Source organism: Euphorbia lathyris, chromosome 2, assembly GCF_963576675.1.
Source record: "Euphorbia lathyris chromosome 2, ddEupLath1.1, whole genome shotgun sequence".
NCBI classification, from domain to species: domain Eukaryota; kingdom Viridiplantae; phylum Streptophyta; class Magnoliopsida; order Malpighiales; family Euphorbiaceae; genus Euphorbia; species Euphorbia lathyris.
This window is the reverse complement of record NC_088911.1, coordinates 129,279,904-129,301,334: the sequence shown is the minus strand read 5'-3', so window position 1 is coordinate 129,301,334 and position 21,431 is coordinate 129,279,904. Positions and strand designations below refer to the sequence as shown.

The 21,431-nt window shown below is 36.9% G+C and overlaps 2 protein-coding genes across 3 annotated transcripts; one reads left to right on the top strand and one right to left on the bottom strand.

Moving 5' to 3' along the window:
- The first annotated feature begins 169 nt into the window (after nt 1–169).
- On the top strand, nt 170–6,483 carry LOC136219931 (zinc finger CCCH domain-containing protein 34). Of its 2 annotated transcripts, none has more exons than XM_066007529.1 (7): nt 170–697; nt 830–975; nt 1,196–1,261; nt 1,446–1,565; nt 1,674–1,994; nt 2,113–2,391; nt 5,383–6,483. In XM_066007529.1, exons 1-7 carry the CDS (start codon nt 610–612, stop codon nt 5,773–5,775), a joined length of 1,413 nt encoding a protein of 470 aa, XP_065863601.1. In that variant the 5' UTR covers nt 170–609; the 3' UTR covers nt 5,776–6,483. The 2 variants fall into 2 exon arrangements, with proteins under 2 accessions (XP_065863601.1, XP_065863600.1); XM_066007528.1 differs by having other exon boundaries at nt 173–697; nt 2,077–2,391.
- A 2,653-nt stretch (nt 6,484–9,136) lies between these two features.
- Nucleotides 9,137–10,054, bottom strand: LOC136217471 (ethylene-responsive transcription factor ERF086). Its single transcript, XM_066004074.1, has one exon. The coding sequence runs from the start codon at nt 10,052–10,054 to the stop codon at nt 9,137–9,139; it is 918 nt and encodes a 305-aa protein (XP_065860146.1).
- Between the last annotated feature and the right edge of the window lie 11,377 nt (nt 10,055–21,431).

Genomic DNA, 21,431 nt, shown 5'->3' with positions numbered 1-21,431 from the left:
AAGACAACTTTGTCAGACCCAACAAACACGTCCATTTCCAAGTCACCGTCAAAAGGACAAGGGTTTTTTAGTCATTTAACAACCCTAAAAAAAAAAGAGAATTCGGACAACAGTTTGGTTGGTTAACTGAGCTGAGCTGAGTTCTGTTCTGTTCTGCTTCTTCCTTAACACATACACTTCTTCCAATTTAATTAAGTTTTTAATCCTTGATTAAACTTAATTAAATTGATTTAATTACCATTAATTTAGGTGATTTCTTCTCTGTTTGGCGCGTATATAAACCACTAGGAAGGAAGAAAGATCAAAGGGGGAGAAAAAAAAAGAAAGAAAAGAAAAAACCATTACTTTGAAAGCTCTGATAGAGCGAGAAAGAGAAGAAAGAAAAAAAAAGTAGTGAGAGAAACGGCTAAAACCATCAAACCCAAACACTGTGCGAGTTTGTCTGTGTGTGTGTTGTGAGAGTGAAAAAGAAAGCACCCCAAAATCAAAAATCCAAAAAGCTGAAACTTTTCCTATTTCTATTTCTGTTTTGTTTTTACTTTCTCTCTCTAGAAGAACTGCTCCCCATTTGATCGGAGCCTCATTCTATCCGTTCCGCGAAATTCGGGGATGGACCGGTACGGTCGGACTCAGGAGGGCTCGCAGTCCGATCCGTCGCCGGAATGGACAGCGCCGGGGCCTGAAACTGGGCTTGAAGGTTAGTTCATTTAACCTGCATTCCAATTTGGGGTTGTTTATTGAATGTGGAGAGAAATTAAAAATGGGTATTATTCTGAGAGCGATCTTCGTTTTTTGGATTGTGATTGTTTGGTTTCGTTTATGAATGTAGAGGGTGTTTGGCAGCTGGGTTTAGGGGAAGAAGAATCTGGGTATCCAGAGAGACCCGACGAAGCCGATTGTATCTATTACTTGAGGACCGGGTTTTGCGGGTATGGAGCTAGGTGTCGGTTCAATCACCCGCGTGACCGTGGCGCGGTAATTTTCAGCTGATTCCTTTTGCTTTTGTCATCAATTTAAGTTTGTATTCTAACTGTTTGATTCTTTGCTTCAAAGTCATCAATGAGCGCCCTTTGTTCCTTTTGATCTTGTCGTTTTCCAATTGAAATTGAACTCAGTGTTGCTTTGAGCATGTGATAAGATCTATCACTCGTTTTCTAATTGATCAAGTTTGTTTCTATCTATGAACATTGCTTAGGTATTAGGTGCTCCAAGAACTGGTCCTGGCGAATTCCCGGAGCGAGTCGGCCAACCTGTGTGTCAGGTACTCCATTTCAATCTCATTATATATGCCATTTTTGGGCATTTTATGAAGTCATGACAGTATTCCTCATAATGTGGTTCTCTATAGGGCTAAATTAGAGTTGTTGTTATTTTCTGATGTCTTTGGTTGCAGGAATGGGGATTTTGTTTTGTACTGATTGTACTTTTGTTTACTTGTTTTGCAGTATTATATGCGGACCGGGACCTGCAAATTTGGTGCTTCCTGCAAGTACCACCATCCTAAACAGGGAGGTGGTTCTGTTAGTCCTGTGTCACTAAATTATTACGGATACCCTTTGCGTCCGGTCTGTATATTCGTCTGCTGACTTGTTTGATTGATGTTTATTTTTCTACTTTTAGTTCGTGGACCTGAAGTTAAGTTTGCTTGTTACTTTGTCTTTAATTCTCAACAGGGCGAGAAAGAATGTACATATTATGTGAAAACAGGGCAGTGTAAGTTCGGTGCAACGTGTAAATTCCATCACCCGCAGCCTGCTAACTTGCAGATTCCAGCACAATCACTGCCGCCACAAGTTGCACCTGTCCCTGCCCCTGTACCTGCTCAGGCATTGTATCCGGCCGTTCAGTCTCAATCTCTCCCTTCTTCTCAACAGTATGGATTAGTAGTTGCAAGGCCTCCTCCTTTACTGCACGGCTCATATGTACCAGGTCCTTATGGTCCAATGCTGGTTTCCCCAGGTGTAGTTCCATATCCGAGCTGGAGTCCCTACCCGGTATGTTCGTTTTTTTTTTCCATCTATTTGCTAAAGCATTGTGAAAAACAAGTACTGTTTTTATGTCATTTGTCTGGTGCAGACATCTGTAAGTCCTCATGCATCTCCTGGTACTCAGCCAACAGTTGGACCGGGAGTTTACGGGATAACACAGCTATCCCCTTCAGCACCTGCTTATACAGGAGCTTATCAACCAATGCCAAGTTCAGTTGGCCCTTCAAGCAGCAGCCAGAAAGAACACTCTTTTCCACAAAGGCCTGGCCAACCCGAATGTCAGTATTACATGAAAAATGGTGATTGTAAATTTGGATCCTCATGTAGATACCATCATCCGCCTGAAATGGTTGCACCAAAAGCAAATGTTGTTCTCAGCCCCATTGGTCTTCCTCTACGTCCGGTGAGCCTCTTCTCAGAACTTCTTTTTGTTGTTGTGTTCTATATCACGAAATCAGTTATTACTATCCTGACATTAGATATAAATTCTATCATCTACCTTGTATGTGATTCAGTCAATGTGGATTTGTTAACTGATGCGAACATGTGCTGCAGTTACGTAATTGGTCCCGTTCTTCCTCCTTTCATCTCGCTTGCTGTCATTGACATGATCATTTCTGCTAAATGTGTCTGTCATCTCTTTTTTGTAGTTCGTCCTCCTGTGGAAATTATGCTTCAGCTAAATGCTATGATTCATGCACAATTCAACCATACCTGTGCTTTGTGAATGTGTTTGTTAGAGAAAGTAATCATATACAAATGTGCTACTAATGTTTCTCTGTTTCTTCTTCTTCTGTTTTGGAAACCACAGCTCAAGAATGGCTGTTTTCCTTCCTGCCTTGCCATCTGTTGCTCAGTGCTAGAATTGGGTTTTCAGTTAGAGAATTTATTACCAATTTTGGGGTCAATTTGTTTGGTGGACGGTTGAATTGTGCATGAATCATATGTTCTTCCTATGTTGAGTAGGGAATGTCTTGTCCTTGATTATAATATATAACATGCAAGTCAGAATAGCAGCCTTTTATTTCATCTCTGTGCTTTCATTGGTTAAAATAATTGCCTAATGGAGCTCTGGAAAGTTTTCCATTTTTCATCATGATACTCTTAAGTCTGAATACGTTCTAGTTTCTAGTTTCCGTTAGATTGTGTAGTCACATGCCTATTTAAGCCCAGTTGATCATTCTCTGTATTGCAATTCTCTAGCTTTCCATGTCATTCTGGAAAATGTAATTGTGCTTTTTTTGTGCATCCAGATCCAGTGTTTCACTTTTTAGAGTTAATTAATTATTTGCCAATTCTGCTGCTGAACATTGTCTTAACTTTTTTTTTATTAGTTGAAATTTGAAACTTGGTGACTTGTCTTCTGTTGAAAGACCTTGTCAATTTTGTTACTGGAAAACACTAGTTTATGGTTAATGCATTGAAGGGATCTGCTAGTTTCTCTGTTATTTTTGCAGCAAGTGACAGGTGAAATTCTACCATATACTGCTGTTTTTTTATACTACAGTCAAAATCATTATTTGTCACAAAATCCAAATTTTGATAATCTATCTATCTTCAAGATCTCTTCCAACATTTGTCTTCAAGATTGGAACATGAAGTATTTTTTCTCCTCTGCCAAAAGGAGCAAATAAAATGATTCTTTCATTACCTCTTTTTTTTTGCTAGTAAGATGTATGTATCTGTGCCATTCTTTGTCAGTTGTAATTTGCAGATTGGCTTTTTTATATGGTATTTTTTGTTTCCAAGTGATAATGTGCTGGAAGTAACATTGAGCATTGCGGAGAATACTGTTTGATGATTGACATGGTGCTGCTTTATATGAAAATGCTTATGTTCAACTTTCCGTCTGCTATGTTTTCAGGGTGTCATGACTAGAATACGTAACGGCAAGACATTTATGAGTCATTTCTCTTTGTGAATTGGATGCATAGGTGGATGCTGTTTTTTCTTATCTTAATTCTCAAAATGGCTCCTCATAAAGGAGGCGATGGCATGTTTCCTGCATTCCCATTTCATTTCAAGTATACAAATATCCTTAAGTTTTTCTATTTCGGGAAACAAATTCAACAGTTTCTTAAATTGACACTAAACAGTTAAAGACCCTCATACGCATGACTGCATGGTGTGTATGCTATGATTTGCATTGATTTTCCTGGCCAATAGTCTTCATCACATCTTTCTCTCCCCAGCATTTAATTCATTTGAATAATGTGCATTCTTTTAGCATACTCTTACACGGTCATGGAACCCAACTTTGAGGTTTTTTATTTGTGTGATTCTTTTTACAAGTGGTGCTTGTGTTGTCTTGTCATTGCTTACTGATTTTTCCTGGTTAGGAAACAATGTTGAGACATTATTACTTGGTTGAGTTTGTTGCATCCTCGAATGTTTTGTTGTTATGCAATGTGGTTGCATGTTAGTTAGTGGCTCACTTGACTTGGCAATTTGGAATTCCCTGTCACCTGGTATCTATATCTTCATCCGACGTGACACTCCTTTAATTTCAATAATTTCCTCATCCTTTGACAAGTCCCTTGATAAGCCAACCAGTTATATTAGGATAAAATACATCCATGACTTTTGAACTGTTGCCCCCTAAACTTCATATCTTGACATAAAAATCCTTGAACCGTACATTCCGTAACATTAAAGTCAAAATCAACAAAAATGCGTAATTTTTTTAATGAAACGATGACATGGACAATCAGACCAACACTGTTATATGGTACGGAGTGTTGGGCAGTGAAACACTGTCACACTCATAAGATGTCGGTGGCGGAGATGCGTATGTTGAGATGGATGTGTGGTCATACGAGAAAGGATCGGGTGAGTAATGAAATAATTAGGACAAAAGTAGGGGTTACATCAATTGAGAGCACTTGATGCGCCGGTTAGGAGGACTGAAGAGTGGCAAAGGGATGTAGTGGTGAGGGGTAGGGGAAGACCTAAGCAAACTTGGAGGAGGGTGATCGAGAGTAATATGAGTTTATTGGGGATTGAGAAAAATATGGTAGTGGATAGGAAAGAGTGGAGGGAGAGAATTTGTGTCACTGACACGACTTGATTTCACGGTTTTATATGATGGTTCATGTTAGCCGACCCCGAATCATTTCGGGACTAAGGCTTTGTTGTTGTTGTTGTTGTTGTTGATGACATGGACAAGTTTGACTAAATCATTGACTTTTTTTCATCCATGTGACAAAAAATTATGGTTAAGTACCTATTTTCCCCTCATCAATTCATTTATCTTTTAATGAATTTTTGTAGAATCGGACTTAAATGTTACATAATGTAAAGTTCCAAGGATTTTTGATGGTTTCCATTAGTTCAATTGTGCATGTTTGGTTGTAACTTGAGTCTCCATCTGTGATATGTTCTTTATGTTTGGCAGGGGGCACCTCATTGTACACACTATACGCTACGTGGGCAGTGCAAGTTTGGACCCGCGTGCAAATTTGATCATCCAATGGGGACATTGAGTTACAGTCCATCTGCATCTTCTCTTTCTGATATGCCTGTTGCACCATATCCTGTGGGCTCTTCAATAGGTACTTTAGCCCCATCATCTTCGTCTTCGGAGTTGCGGCCTGAGCTTATTTCGGGGTCAAGTAAGGACTCTAGTTCAACCCGGATGTCTTCATCAACGAGCACGTCTAGTGGATTGGTAGGGTCAATATTTTCGAAGAGTGGCCTCCCCATCCCCCAATCTGGTGTGCAACAGTCCAGCCAGAGGTCCGACCATTCAGCTGGTAGCAGCAATAGCAGCAACGAGGCTCGCCCTTGAAGCTAAGCAAAAATATCAAACAACTTTTTGATCAAATTCATGAAACATTTTTTTTCCTTTATTTTCTTTTTGTAGTCCTTCAAATAGGAGGGTCTTGTTTTCCAGTTACAATGGTTCCACGATTCAGGTCTAGAACACGTTAGGTCCGATAATTTCTGTGTCCATAGAATCTTGCTGGCCAGCTCAGCTCTTATATCCTAATAAACTCTGGCCAAAATCAAAACTTTCAGCAAACCCCATATAGCTGTCCACTTTTCTTTCGAATAACTACGAAGATCTGCAGCTCCCTCGGGCTCAATTTGCACCTGCACTGCATCCAGGTGCCCAATCTTAGAAGTTTGTTGTGTTTATTTATGCTTACAGCCCTTTCAAAAACCGAAAAAAAAAGTCGTATAGGATTCTTCTTTTTAAATCAGCTGCTGTCTTCGTGTCTATCATTTTACGATTTTCGTTATAGTTGGGAACAGGCTTCCAATTTGTCCAGAAAAAGAATTTGAAGGTTTCCTTGTTCCCCCTCCTTTTTTTGTCTGGGGTTTATTGTGAAAAAGAGAAGTAATTACAGAGACTGAAAGGAAGCATTCAAATGCTTACCTTACATGTGATTAGGTACATAGTTATGCTTTGACAATTGAAAATGCTCGACATTGTTATTGATAAATTTATTATCAAATACAAATTTATATGAAAAAAATCAGTCTTGACTCTGTAATAACCATTTCTTTCTTGCATATCTCCATTTTAATATCTTTGCATTAGCTTCTCTGTATGTACAATATCACTTAAATCTTGTCCTGCAAAAGAATAGAGAGCTTTGTGTTTAGCCTTGTCCAGAATTTACTGTCCTGTTTGGACTGCATTCCCAAACAACCTGACTTGCAGACAACATCTCGTGGTGCGACAAGGTCCGGATTCTCTGGGGTTTTCACCCTCTCTGACGCCCTTTCGAGGGCACTTGGGGAAAGTGAAAATGTGGATGTGTTATCATTTGCAGGTTTATAAAAGAAAACTTGACCAGGTTCGGTCTTGTATTTTTCCAAATAATCTACTTGGCCCTCTGAACTTTTGAGATATCTCATTTAGCCCTTTGAACTAAAATGATCTATTGGTCTTTTAAATTTGCTTAAAGTGATTCATTGGTCCATGAACTTAATTTGAAGTGATATAACTATTATCTTGTTTAAGTTATCACTTTGCTCCTCTATGTAAGATTTAAAGGGTTAATCATATCACTTTAAGCGAGTTCATTGGGCTAATGAAACATCTCAAGAGTTCGGAGTATTAATCGGCCATTCGCCCAAATACAAGCAGTAAAAGAAATGTTTGAGGCATGCCTTAAAATGTTTGAGGCATACTTTAATTGAGTTATTATTACATGTGATGATGATTGTTTTGTGAGCATATGCTTCAATTTGAGACGCAAAGTTTGAAACTTGGAGAAAACCAAGTTGTGATTTTGGTCTAATATATATCTGAATCTCTTAGCTGTCAGTTATGAATTGGGTTAAAAGATTTAAACCCTGTAGTTTGAAAGTGATATACTGTGTTTGAATGAAGACTGAGAAGAAAGCCGTTAATCATGATTGAATTTTCTAGGGATTCTATCAATATTCTCTTCTCTCTTTCTTTCTATCCTGCAAGGCAGGCAGCCATTGAAAGCCATTCTGCTACATTAGTAGGTGAAATTCAATTCAATTCAATTCACAGCAGAGAAGGATTCTCATTTGATTTGGTTAAGGAGTCTTATATAGGTAACAACCTACTTCTTCTACATGATGATGATGGGTCCCTCATTAAACTCTAAAATTCTCAAAACAATATTCCAAGATTTGAATTGCAGCAAAGGCTGATGCTATGTTCTTACTTACCTAGCTCTAGACTTCCTTTTAACTGTGCAACCAGAGAGATTATTATTATTATTATTATTATTATTATTATTATAGTCTTCTTCTACTCCTGTTTCTTTGCAGTTCTGTCATCTAATTACTCAATTCTACTTCTGACCTATTTTCACTCAAGCCTTTTGGACCACTCAGATGATGACATGTCAGCTGTAATGCTGATGTGTCATCATCACAATGGTCCAGGACTAAAAGTGTTAGTAGAAATTTTTACTTGGTTTGGTCCAATTTTGATCTCTGTCTCTAGTGTCTCCTGCTTAGTATTTGGACTAGAAATGAAAAGGGTTTGGAAGTTGGAACTAGAAGAAATTGTCCATAGTATTGGAAACCTATTCAGCACCCATTTAAGTGTTTTCCTTTTTGATTGTAACTATGCTAGACACAAATGAAGTAATTAAACAGTAGCAACCTTTGGGATGAAAACTGCAGTGTATGTACTTAGTAAAAATTTGCCTTTTAAACTCTGGTTCTGCTGAAATTTATCCTTACAACTTTTTTTTTTTGGTTAAAAATATATACTTTAGTGGGTGAAAACCGTCCCGCCAAAGATGGATCTACGGGGTCGGGAGGAGGTTTGAGCATCGTTGGAAAATTTCATGGAAACCTATGTACGGAGTTTTAATTTTTTAAGGATAAAAACACCAAAAGATTTCAATTGGGCACTTGTAGACACTTAACACTCCGCGATCAAATTGAAGAAAATTGAAGTTTTGTTTATTAAGGAGTATATCGTGAACGCCGGACATGCCAATTCTATGTATAAGGATCCTTCCGACTTGTATCTAAACACCTAATTACCCTTTAAACAAAAACAATATTTTTATCCTCTCAAGTTGCTTAAAATGTCGCGGCTAATCCTATTATCCATAGAGGTACCACACGCTCTACATGCTACTAACAGTTTCAACAAGTTGAGGTAATGAAAACGTTATTTTAAGCAAGTTGAGGTAACAAAAACACCGTTGACATAACGGAGAAGTAGTTTCAAACAAGTCGATATGGTAGAAAGGCCGGGATTGGATATGTATTAAACCTAAGAATCAAAGTTAAGATATTAAAATTTCACCAAATCAAAATTTAAGAGGTGAAAGTGAAATTGGTTAGGTATTTTTTTGTGATTAATGAATGATGAGAATTATTAGTGAATAAAGAAGAGATGCGTCATCCACTATATATGAGGTTAACATTGTCGACAAAAGATGAGGCAAATAGCCGTAAAGACAGACAAGAAATAATGAGGAAGATAACTACATATAACTTTCTGCCCTCAAAACAAGCTAACCAACTTTTCAACTCACTTTCTTTCTTTCTTTAATTAGAACTCTTAATTAATCATAATCATAATTAAGACATACTAATACACATTTTGAGTCTAATTACATTAGAAAAAGACAACAAAATAACAAGTGCATGAACATGAAGAACATCTAGGGCAAAAAACAAACAAACCCTAGAGCTAGTTATTAAAAGAGTGATGAATAGCCAAAGTCAACCATATCACCACCACCATAACAAGAAGAAGAAGCTTGAGATACATTATTATTATTAGGATATAAAGATTCCATTTCCACCATTACTGGATTGTTAATAATTGCAGAAAGCTCATCCCATTGCTGCTGTTCATCTTGATCTCCCCAAAAACCATTGTTGAAGTTGCAGATTTCATTCAAACCATCATTTTGAGTGGAAAAACACCCTAACTTCTGATCATTTGGAGTGTTTGTGGGATTGGAATTAGGTGGTCTAAGGCAGTTATCAGGCACAATGCAGTCTAAGTAACCAGAATTAGAATTAGATTCATTCTGGGAAAAGAAAAAACTATCATCATATTGATGGGTAGTAGTAGTAGTAGTAGTAGTAATAGTCTCAGGTTCAATCTTTGGTGAAATAACACTAATGGGGGTTTGTTGTTGTTGATGATGGGTAGTTTGATTTTGATGTAGGGTTTCAATCTTTGGTGGAATAAAATGAAAGGGTTGCTCTAGTTTTTGGTGATCAGGTAATAAGAAAGGTTGAACAACATTGACATTGAAATCAAAAGGAGTAAGAAAAGATGAATTATGATCATGAGTGTAAATGAAGTTAGTTCTAGCTTGATTTCCTTTCATAGTAAGAGCAGCTCTATCATAAGCAAAAGCAGCTTCTTGAGCAGTATCAAATGTACCTAACCAACGTCTTTCTTTAGTAGTTGAGTCTCTAATTTCAGCAGCATATCTCCCCCAAGGTCTTCTTCTAACCCCTAAAAACCTACCTGGTTCTGGCTGTTTTCTCCTCCCTCTTTTTTCCCCATTTTGAGAAATATTAGTGTTCCTTTGGATCAGAGCAAAGCCACCATGAATGTTAACTGGTTCATATACAGGTTTTGAGGAGGAGGAAGACATATTGGTGGAGGGGGGAAATAAGAAAGATATGGTTTTGGAGTGAGGAAAAGAGAGAGTCAGTCCTTTTTAATGGAGGTGAGAAGAAGGAAATTAGGAAAAGGACATATGATACAACTGTAGATTTGAATTACATGTCATTCAAGGAAAGCACCATGCTTTTTAGGGTTTGTTTTCAACTAGGGAAAGATTTTGAGAGAGAGAGAGAGAGAGGAGAAGGGCTAGGAAGTGAAGTGAAGTGAGGTGAAGTCTTCTTAAAAGGACACTGATTTGTGTGATCATAGAGAGAGAGAGGGTAGAGAGAGAAGCAGCAAAAACATGAAAACATTAAAAATATAAAAAAGGACATTACTGTAGATACAATATACATGTCATTCTTTGGTAACACCATGCTCCCTTTTCCACCTACTTCTAAAGATCTTGCTTTTTTTTTTCTTATATTGTTGTTGTGTATAATATATACTCACTTCTCACTGTTACTACTGTTTCCAACTTTGTTAGGAAAAGAAAATAAATATGGAGTGTCTTTTTGTTGTTGTTTATTGTCTATCACTAGAGTTGTAAACGAGTTGAGTGGTTGATGTTTGGTTCGATAAAAGTTCGATATTGTTCAGCTCGATGAAAGTTCGATTTTGTTCGGTTTAATTGATAAACGAGTCGAGTTTGAGTACGATGAAACTCAGCTCGAACGTTGAGACGGCTCGAAAAAAGTTCGACCGTGTTCGGTTTGATTTATAAACCAATTGAACTTGAGCACATTGAAATTCAACTAAAAAGCTCATGAGCATGTCCATGAGCGTCTCGACGTATCGGCTCGAACTTGGATCTGTTCAGCTCGATTTATAAACCAGTCGAGCTGGACAGGATGAAACTCGCCTCGATAAAAGTTTGATCTTATTCGATTCGATTTATAAACCAATTGAGTTTGAGCATAACGAAACTCGATTCAAAAGCTCACGAGCATGTTCATGAGCGGCTCGACATTCGGCTTGATAAAAGTTCGATCGTGTTCAACTCGTTTTATAAACTAATCGAGCTTGAGCAGGACGATACTCGGCTGGAAAGCTCGCGAGCATGCTCGATTATATAGGGTTTATGAACAAACTCAATTATAATGTTAACACATTTGTGAGCAAATTTGGTTCGATTTGTTTTTTAATAATAGTATTTTTATAAAGGGAAAAATGTAAAACGCGTAGTTTTGTAGGTTCAAAACTATGTAGTTTTGTGTTAGTGAAATTTCAAATAAATATAATTAACGAGATGTTCATGAACGAAGTTCATGAACGAAGTTTATGAATATAATTAATGAGCTGCTCACAAGCAAAACTCGTGAACAAACTCGTGAGAAGATGTTGAGATCGTGCTTGTCAATTTTCTAACGAGCGAGCATGAGCAAGCCAAAACTCGACTGACTCGATTACAACCCTATCTGTAACAGATACATGATTCAGGACAGAGAGTGTTTGCGATGCTCTCATGTGATTTATGAGTGCTAAGTTGATATTTTATAAGTGGTTTTATATAAAAAGAAATAAGACCGGTACAAAGTTTCTACAGAGTTTTCAGTATTTTCTAGTGATTAGTGGATGCTCAAACCCCATAGCACCTCTTTGAATCCGTCTCGGGATGTTAGCTAATAATTTTCATTCAAAAATGGCTACCAACAATTGTTTTTCAATCTTAATCAAACACTTTGTATCTATTGTTTGAATTAAAATAACAGTGAGATACAAAAAAGAGATCAAAAGACGTAAAAATAAAATTCGTCTCTCACACCATTTTATGGAAGGCTGCCAATTTTTTAAACAACGCGATTAAAAACATTTCGTATGGTATGTCTCATTTAATAAAATTATCATTTTTATTACGATATGATAATCCATTTTGACACCCTTAATTTTAAGTAATTATTAGTTTTTCACTAACATAATTCAATTAATAATATGTCTAACAAGTACAAAATCTCCAAGTTTACTTCATGCCCAATAAGTATTGCTTTGTTTCTTAAAAAAAAAAAAAAAGTATAGCTTTGTTTCAAAAGCTCTGAAAATTTATTTAACAAACCTTTTATTTTTCAAATTTATTTAAAATGTGCCGATAAATTTGTCATAAGTGCAAATATAAATTATTAAATTTTAATCAATTGTAATCAAATTAACATATTTATTGAAAGTGTAAGGTATTAGTTGGAAAGTTGATCTTTTCAATCTGTCATTCCTCAATTATTACAATTTTTTTAATATATATAATGGCAGAGGAAAATGGTGTATGATCTCGATTTAATATATCATACTAACGAAAAATTAATAATATACAATTTTATTTATTATCGTACCAATTTTTTTTAACGAAATGATATACATTTTATTTTACATTGATCGAGCCCATTATATTCGATAACTATAAAACTTCTCATCCTATAAAAAGATAATCAAACTCCACGAAATAGTTTTTAAATTTGATAAAATATTTATATATCTTTTTTGTGATTTTTTTTTGTAGCTTATCCTTTATTAAAATCTTAGTATTTTAAATACTCATATAATTTAAGTTCTATTATACTACTACATATGGAGCAATAATGAAGTGTGATTAAATGTTACTTAAGTAGTTAAAAAGTAAATTAATAGAGAGATTAATGAGGTAAATATTACATCAGGTTAATGCAAGCAGAAATAATTAATTAGTTAATTGAAAGATAAGTATAAGGATGGCTTTGCTCACGTGCAATCTCACTAGGTAGACTACCCAAATCTACTCAAATAAATATGGATACTATGTGTATATCTATTAGATCCTTTAGCTATAGCTAGGTAATATGATTGCATTTCTTAATTAAACTTAATTAATGTCAAATTACAAGTTCTATATATACCAATGTCAGACTAATTACAATTAATATCATGTTTAGTTGCGGGTTAAAACAATAATACCAAAATACGTAAATATATAAGATAAAATGAACGAACGAAAATCCAACTAAAACAACACAACAAATTATTGCTTGTTTTCCATCAACTCCTTTGACATTTATGTGTCACGTTGGTTCTTTAATTAGATTTGATCATCAATTGACTTCTACGTGTTGATGATGGTGTACATAAAACAAAATCGATAAGAATTAGGAAAAGAGATAGTGATGGACAATAAATGTAACTCTAACGGTTGATGTTGAGATTCACTACATGCATCTCACATGACCTTTTTTTTTTAATCTTTAGCCTAGTATTACATCATTGACACGTGAATATCAATTAATGATTAGTCTAAGGAAATGACCAACATTACGCATATGTGACAAAGAGTTCGGGAAACGAGCTTTGTTTTTTATGCTACGTAAAACAAAATTGATAATAAATAGGAAATGGGACAACGATGAATTATAAATATAACTCTAGCAGTTGATGTTGATATCCGAAAAATGCATCTGACATGATATTTTTTTTTGTCTTTAGCCGAGTGTTAATCATTGACATATGAATTACTTGATGATTAAATCTGGCGAAAGGAACCAACATTACAGATATGTGACAAAGAGTTCGGAAAACGAGCTTTGGTTTTATGCTTGTTTCATCCATATATTAAATCCGACGTTAAACATTTTTTTACTTTAGTCTACATTATAATATGTTCCCCAAAATCATAGAATTAAAATGGTACCTTATTCCTATATATAAGCAATAAATGCTAGCGTAATTTTCTTTATAAGAATCAAATATTGTCGAGAAATCATTTGAATCAAAATCTTAAAATGATAGTTAAAATCCAGTCATAACTGTCTGACACATCTCCGCACCCATAAACTTAAAGTGTGTATGACACATGCACATTTTACCATATGTTAAAATTCACCAACTAATGATATTGTGATGATTCGAATCCTCAATCACTTGATCTAAAAGACTCAAATATTATGTCAAGAAACCATTTGTACCAAAAGGTTCAAGGACAATCATTACCTTTATATTAATCTCTAACAGATATCCGCCTTTTATAGCTGTTCGATTAGCCTAGATAATATAACAGTTGATTTTAGAAGTCGAGGCAAAAGTCTGTTAAAGTGTTTATTTATAATTGAGAAGTAGTTGTTTTTTATAACTATTTTGGAAAGAAAATTAACTAAAATCTACCGACTATCAACACCAATAGATAATAAACAACTAAGAACAACAAAGCTTAAACAACACAAATTAACTAAACAAAATCTTTATAATATTGCTTTTTGATGTTGGTATCATATTATCGCAACAAAAGAAATTATGGAAGAAGCACATATATAGATAAATGAAAGTTGATTTCTCAAAAAGCATAACTGCCAATACACGTGTCCCAATTATAAGATAAAATTTAAATACACACTCTCATTTCCCTCATTTCTCGTTGGAACTTACGGAAGGAGCGGACAATCCCAAAAGGTACCCGAAATGAATATACCATTAAGGTACTGCCATGTGCAGACCTACTAAAATTTAGAATATCCTTCAAGGTTTTTATAAATATCAGTCGCATTTTCTTAAGGTATACACAACTGATTCCTTTCTCAATTACTCTAAAGCTTACTTCTCAGTATTTTCACTGACTTAATCATCGAAACGGAGTTGCCGAACTTCGCCCCCTTCTCTGACTTTTCTTCTATCTTATTTCAGGAGTACAATACAGTCAACAAGTCAAGTTTGGAAATCCCAAGTATCAAGTGGTACAGTGAACGTGAATCAAACAACATTACGACTTAGAATATCGACTTCCGATATTCCTTCTTCATCCGCTTCGCCGCTAGCAAGAAATCGAGGCCTCATTGATGCAACTAACAGTTTACTAGAGCCCCTAGTAATCACTCCAACAATAGATTAGCAGATCAAAGCGTCTCTAGGGTCTCTTGACCATGACCAACGTGGGTTCATGGATGAAATTACAAAGAAACACATCTACAATATCATAACTATTTAGGAATCCATGAATATCTTTAGAGCTGAGCATGTTTTGCAAATGAAAGTTGTACAAGCAGAATTAAGGGGGGCAATACAGGATAATAAGCATGGAGATAAGTGTTGGTCCCGTGTGATTAGTTCTAGGGGGGTTAGGAACTAATATAGTTTTTTTTTAATTTAATTATACTGACTTGATAATTTTGATGAGTTTGTTAACTCAGCTTTTGGTCAGCACGGCCGATCTTAATGTAAGACAGCTTTGGTTAGATGTTGACTAAGGCTGTTTTACTAGTGAGTTGGGAATTGACACTTTCTGTGGTCAGCTTCCAACTCAGTACTCTGATTCACTCAGTATCAGTTTAAATGATTTATATGCTGAGTAAATTCAACAGACAACACATGAACATATATATATATATATATATATATATATATATATTTATTGAGAGAGTTAGAAATTACTTAGTACGACTTATCCTGGTTCGGCCTCTCTGCCTACGTCCAGTCCCTAGAGTCCTCCGGGCTTTTGGAATCTAATACTGAGCTCTTTAAAGGTAGAGCACAAACCGTTTACAAGGCAGTTGAATATGCAAGAGTACCGTCTTCTATTCTTCTACTCAACTCCTACTAAGCACCACAACCCAGTGCTTAGATTTCTCTACCACTGAATGTTTACAACCAAACACTCAACACAACACTCTTAATATCACGATTAATACAAGTTGTTCTTTTTCAAATGAAGAACACTTTAGATGATTACAAACAATCAATCTAACATTTACACAGGAATAAAAAATGGGTGTAAGATCTCTTTCTTGTTTTTGAATGCTTTGAACTTGTATTTTTCTCTCTTGTATTTTTCTTTTTGTACTTCGGCAATGATCCAAGGAGTTTGATTGTCTTTATATAGATGAAGACCTGGAGGAGGATCATTTGAAAATGATTTAGCCGTTAAGTCCAAAACGGCTCTTTTAGGAGACGGCTTCTGGTCAGCTTCAGGTTTTGCAGGCCAATCCTATCCTCTGATTTCTTCAGATGTCAGACTCGTCTTCTTCCTGCAAACGTTGTCTTTTTGTGGCAGTTGTCTTTTAGCAATAATCTGTTGACCCATGTATCTCGGAATGTGTCTTTTGCGTAATTCCGAGGATTCAATTATTGGTGCAGAAGGTTTGCAAGACTTGTCTTCTAGTGAACGGATCTCTCATGCTGTCCTGAAGATTACTCAGCTTCTACTTTGTTATTCATTGTCTTCGTTTGTTGTCAACTTCCATGTTGAGTTCTATCTTGCAAGACAATGTTTGAGAGGGCTTCTATTGCTGAGTTCCATTCCACTTAACTTTGTAGAACTTCAGACTTCTATTCTTTGATACTGAGTTTGATTTTACTCAGCGTGTTCTTTGATTTCATGCTGACTTCGTCCTGTCTTACTTTTTTATATTTTTTTGCATTTAGGTTTATACTCAACATTGAACAAAAAGATTAGTACAATTAAATCAAAGCACTTAGGTTTAATTGTCTCTTAATCATGGATGATTTTGTCAAATCAAAATCTTGTGGAAAGGTGTTTCAACAAACTCCTCCATTTTGATGTTGGCAAAATACATAATTATGGAACTCAGTTTTGAAATTCCCCATGATTGAATTATTTTTCACATTTCTAAAATTACTCCCCTGTAAGGGTTGCATCTATTGTCCTAACTTAATTCTAAACCTTCCAAGATTTAATCGAATATACTTAAGACATTGCTTACACTGACTTAGTTCAATTCTAGTCCTCCCAAGATCTAATTTAGATGAGTCTAGGTCAGTTTTCAGAAATGGTTAAATACTCAGTTTGATACACAGATTGTTTTAGTGTTTAACGTATACTGAATATGTTTACTTTTACTTGTTTGTTCAATTTTGATCAATCAGCTTCTAGCACCTAACATTAGACATGGTATTTAGATAATTCAGATAGAATGGTACTTATCATAGCTTAACCCATTAAGCATACAAAATAGCAAGAACAAAAAAATATCAAGCACAAAATACATGCTAATTCCTGAAGCTACTTTTTCTTCTTTAAGGTAGCTTGAGCTTGATGCACAGCTTGACACTTGTCTTTTCCTTTGTCTTTGCTGCCTGATGCACCACCTGCGTGTTGAGTTCCATCTTGTCTTTCTCCCCCATTTTGCCATCATCGGGTGGAGGAGGAATGAAAGTATCATTTCTAGCAGCAGCAGACAAGGCGTTGGAATAACGCTTCAACCTCTTTGTACTCTCTCTCAGGCCATCTATAACGGGAACACCATCATCTTAAATAGATCTAGGAACCCATAGAGAGCTACTCAGTATGCTGATGAGAAACTCATGAGATTTGCTGATCCAGGAGACGGACTTAGTGAGCTGGGCATAGGATTGGTGGTACATTTTGAGTACAGCTGAGTCATAGAATTTGCGTTGATCATGTATGGCTTGCGAAAAGCTCAGAAGTGCATCAGTATTGATGGGGTCAACATCCATCTTTTCCTTATTGACATTGAGTAGACGCACAGCTTCACTCAGTTGATCAATAGTACACTGAGAAGTGGAGGAAATCAATTCACGTGTGCAGTTCAGATCAGAGGTCAACTTTGAGAAGTGTTGGTTCAACTCTGCAGAAGTGGCATACTCAGAATGACCCGTAGATCCAATGTTGGCCAGGTCCGTGGTCAGCTTAGCAAAGTAGTCTTTAAGCTTAGTAGAAGTAGCATACCCCGGATTTACGTCAGAGAGACTCTGGACTTTGCCTTCAAGTGCATTCATGTGGTTGACCATCATGAGCAATAGTTCAGTTATCTTGGCAATTTGGTCTTGCTTGGGTTGCTGTGTCTGGACCGTGGTCATAACACTGATGAGATCTTTAAGGCTCCGAATTTCGTTCAGAAGTGGAGTGATGGATGGAATTTGGGAAGACTCAAGATTTGCAGACCCAGCAGCATCTGTATGAATAGGATTCAAATCCTGAAGAAGAGATTAAGTAGAGACAATGATTCTGCACCCAGACTCAGTAGCACTCAGATAGGACAATGTACCAGCAGGATTTGACTTAGAGGCAGGAATTGAAGTTGAACTTGATGGTGGTGGAGTTGGCTGTTTATCAGATTGGTTTGGTTGGTCAATGGTTGGGCCTTGTGTTAGCTCAGTACGAGGAGCTGAGTGCTCAACATTCTGTGTATTTTGAGTTTGCGGTGAAGGACTTACAGAGGTGTTGACCTGCTCAATATGATGTGGAAGTTGAGCAGGTTGTTCCATAGTTTGCTCCCCATCTTAAGCATCTTGAACTTCGAGCTCTTGCTCGGCAGAATTTGGATGTTCCAGAGTCTTGGCTTGTTCCTCAGTATGAGTAACAGAGGCTTGATTTTTCGCAGGTTCCTTAGGAGGAGACTCAGTATTATTATAAAAGTATCTAAACTGGATGTCATACAGACTGGTAATTGGGTCCCGAAGTGGAGAATCACCTAACAGATCAATGACAGGTGCTTTGTAGGCTTTCTTCTTTAGCCTTTTGAATGTCTTAACTTTAGGAGGTGAAGGGTCAGCTTGAATATCCTCACTTGAGTCAGAAGAGGAGTTGTCTCTAAGCTCAGCATTGATCTCATCTTCTGCCATGTCATGTTCTGTGAGCTCAACATCCACTGTTTGAAGTTCTATATTGGGATTCTCCTCTTGCTCAGCATTATCCTCAGTTTGTGTTTGCTCAACATGCTCTGCTTCCTCAATATCAGGCTGAGTGTCATCATTTCTATGTTCTTCCTCTTCTTGCTCAACAGGGGTTTGTTCAACCGAGACTTTTGACGAAGTGTGATTTGGGAGGGACAACCCAATCGAGGGGGTCAGCTTCAACAATTTTCAATGCAGAACTTCTTCTTTTCTTCTGCAGAGGTTGATCTGGAGTTCCTTCACTCTCCTCTTCAGGCTCAACTTGCCCTTTTCGTTCCTCTACCGACTTAGGTGTTTGGTCAGCATCAACTTTCTTCCCCTTAGATACAGCTCGTACCTTTCTTGGGACAGTATCAATATCCTTTGAGCACGTTTCAAGTGCTTTTCTCTTCTTTTTTGTCTTTGCTGGCTCAGCAGACTCAGCAATGGCTTTCTTTCCTTTCTTTGGTTCCACTTTCTGTTCAACATTATTTTCTTCTTCATCTTCCTCAACATCTTCAGTCCCCTTCAAAGGCTGGTTGAATATTAACCCAAACAACAGAGCCGCTGTAATTTCAGTTCCCAAACTCTGAGTTTCATTGATTGTTTCTATTTTCTGATCTTCGAGGATTTTAGTGATTAGGGAGCCCAGTCTGAGTTTCTTACCTCCTCGTTGAAATGCACTGACTAGAAACACCGGCATATTGAGTGGGTTGCAGGTCAGCATGTGCCATATGAAGCACTGCTCGAAGTTGGAGGCCGACGATAGTGAGTTGAGCTTTGGGAAGATGAAGTTGGTGAATATATAATGAGCCATCTTCTGATTTTTCCCCATACAGGTGCTGGGTATCTCTCCTTTGTGATTCTTCGGTTTGCAGAATCCTTTGACATGGTCAAGCGTTTCTTTGGTTGTCCTAAACTCTTTCCCTTCTTCTGGCAGGTTGAGTAAGGTTGCTAGGTAAGATGGGGTGATTGTAATCTTGTGGCCCTTGACGGAAGTTTCTAAGTAGTCAGCATCTTCTTCGTCAACATGAAGATTGGAATAAAATTCCCTAACTAACCTAGGATAGGTTTTCCCAGGGAGAGAGAAGAGTCCTACCCATTCATTCTTCTTAATCCACTCATAGAAGGGTTTTTTAGCGGTGATGAAGCTGGGAGAGAACCATCTACATTTCAGAACTTCCAGATTGTTGACTTTCTTGTGGACCTTGACCATGGACCTTTCCTTAGGCTTCTTTGAAGAGCTTGCTGGGTCAGTTTGAGGGTTTTTGTTCGAAATTTGGTTAGGCTGAGGAGATTTTGGATTTTCATCGGTGTGATGTTTGCCGGAATCACCACCGGAGACATTCTGAGGGTTCGACATTTTCTTCTCAGAGATTTTCGAGGGATTTTGAAATTCAGAGAGAGAAAGATTTTGAATGCCAAAGGATTCAAGCATAAAGATGATTAAGTGGGAAATCTTCCACTATTTATAGAGATTTAAATCGATCCTATTCATTGGACTAGCCGTTTTTCCTTGGGATATTCAATCGACAGAGATTCTGTCACTTATGACACGTTCGACGCATGGGCTTTTCCATTATTGCTTACGTTGTCCTAGGTGCTATTTATTACATGTGTTAGCATTTAATGGTGCAAGTGGCCTTTAACTCAGTTTTGCGAAGCGTTTGTGATACTGAGTACCTAGTTCTACGTAGATAAATGTCTTATCTCTTAGTAATATAGCATAAGATAATCACTCAGTATGTACATCTACTCAGCATAGGGTGATTTTCTACATTTTAGGCTCAGCATGTAGTGGTTACTTAATATGGAGTTCACTCAGCATGGTAATCACTCAACATTCAATTTTTCACATAGAGTTATTGAAGAGGATTAGACATACCGATAGCTTCCCTTAGTATGTTGAATTGTTCACGAGCCAATGGCTTGGTGAAGATGTCTATAAGATGTTCATCTGTTGGTACATAGGTCAGCTTAATCTCTCTCTTTAGTACGTGATCTCTGATGAAGTGATGCGTTATGCTGACATGCTTCATCTTGCTGTGTTGGATTGGATTCTTGGATAGATCAATGGCACTCTTGTTGTCACATTTTATCTCCATTGTTTCTGTTTTTACTCCATAATCCTCAAGCTGTTGCTTAATCCATAGAACTTGGGCAACCCAGCTTCCAGCAGCTACGTACTCAGCTTCAGTTGTAGACAAGGCAACTGATGACTGCTTCTTGCTGAACCAAGATACTAGACAGCTTCCAAGGAAATGACATCCTCCTGAAGTACTTTTACGTTCTAGCTTATCTCGTCCATAGTCAGCATCAGTATATCCAATGAGTGTGAAGTCATTTGAGGTTGGATACCATAAACCTGCATCAACTGAGCTCTGCAAATATCTAAAAATTCTTTTTACAGCAATTAAGTGAGATTCCCTGGGGTCAGCTTGATATCTTGCACAATAACATACTGAGTACTGTATATCAGGTCTACTAGCCGTGAGATAAAGTAAGGAGCCTATCATACCTCGATAAAGTTTACTATCTATTGACTTACTTTTCTCATCTTTGCATAGGACAGTATCAGTACCCATATGGGTTGATATGGGTTTGCAATCTTCCATATCGAACTTTTTTAACATCTCTTTGGTGTACTTGGACTGACTTATGAAGATGTCATTCTTACATTGCTTAATTTGAAGTCCAAGGAAGAAGTTGAGTTCACCCATCATGGACATCTCGAACTCAGTTTGCATCTGTTTGCTAAATTCTTTACACAAAGATTCATCAGTAGC

Coding starts and splice junctions, on each gene's coding strand:
- LOC136219931 (XM_066007528.1), top strand. CDS start 610: ATGGACCGGTACGGTCGGACTCAGGAGGGCTCGCAGTCCGATCCGTCG. Junction 698..829: donor GCCTGAAACTGGGCTTGAAG/GTTAGTTCATTT, acceptor TTATGAATGTAG/AGGGTGTTTGGCAGCTGGGT. Junction 2,392..5,382: donor TTGGTCTTCCTCTACGTCCG/GTGAGCCTCTTC, acceptor TATGTTTGGCAG/GGGGCACCTCATTGTACACA.
- LOC136217471 (XM_066004074.1), bottom strand. CDS start 10,054: ATGTCTTCCTCCTCCTCAAAACCTGTATATGAACCAGTTAACATTCAT.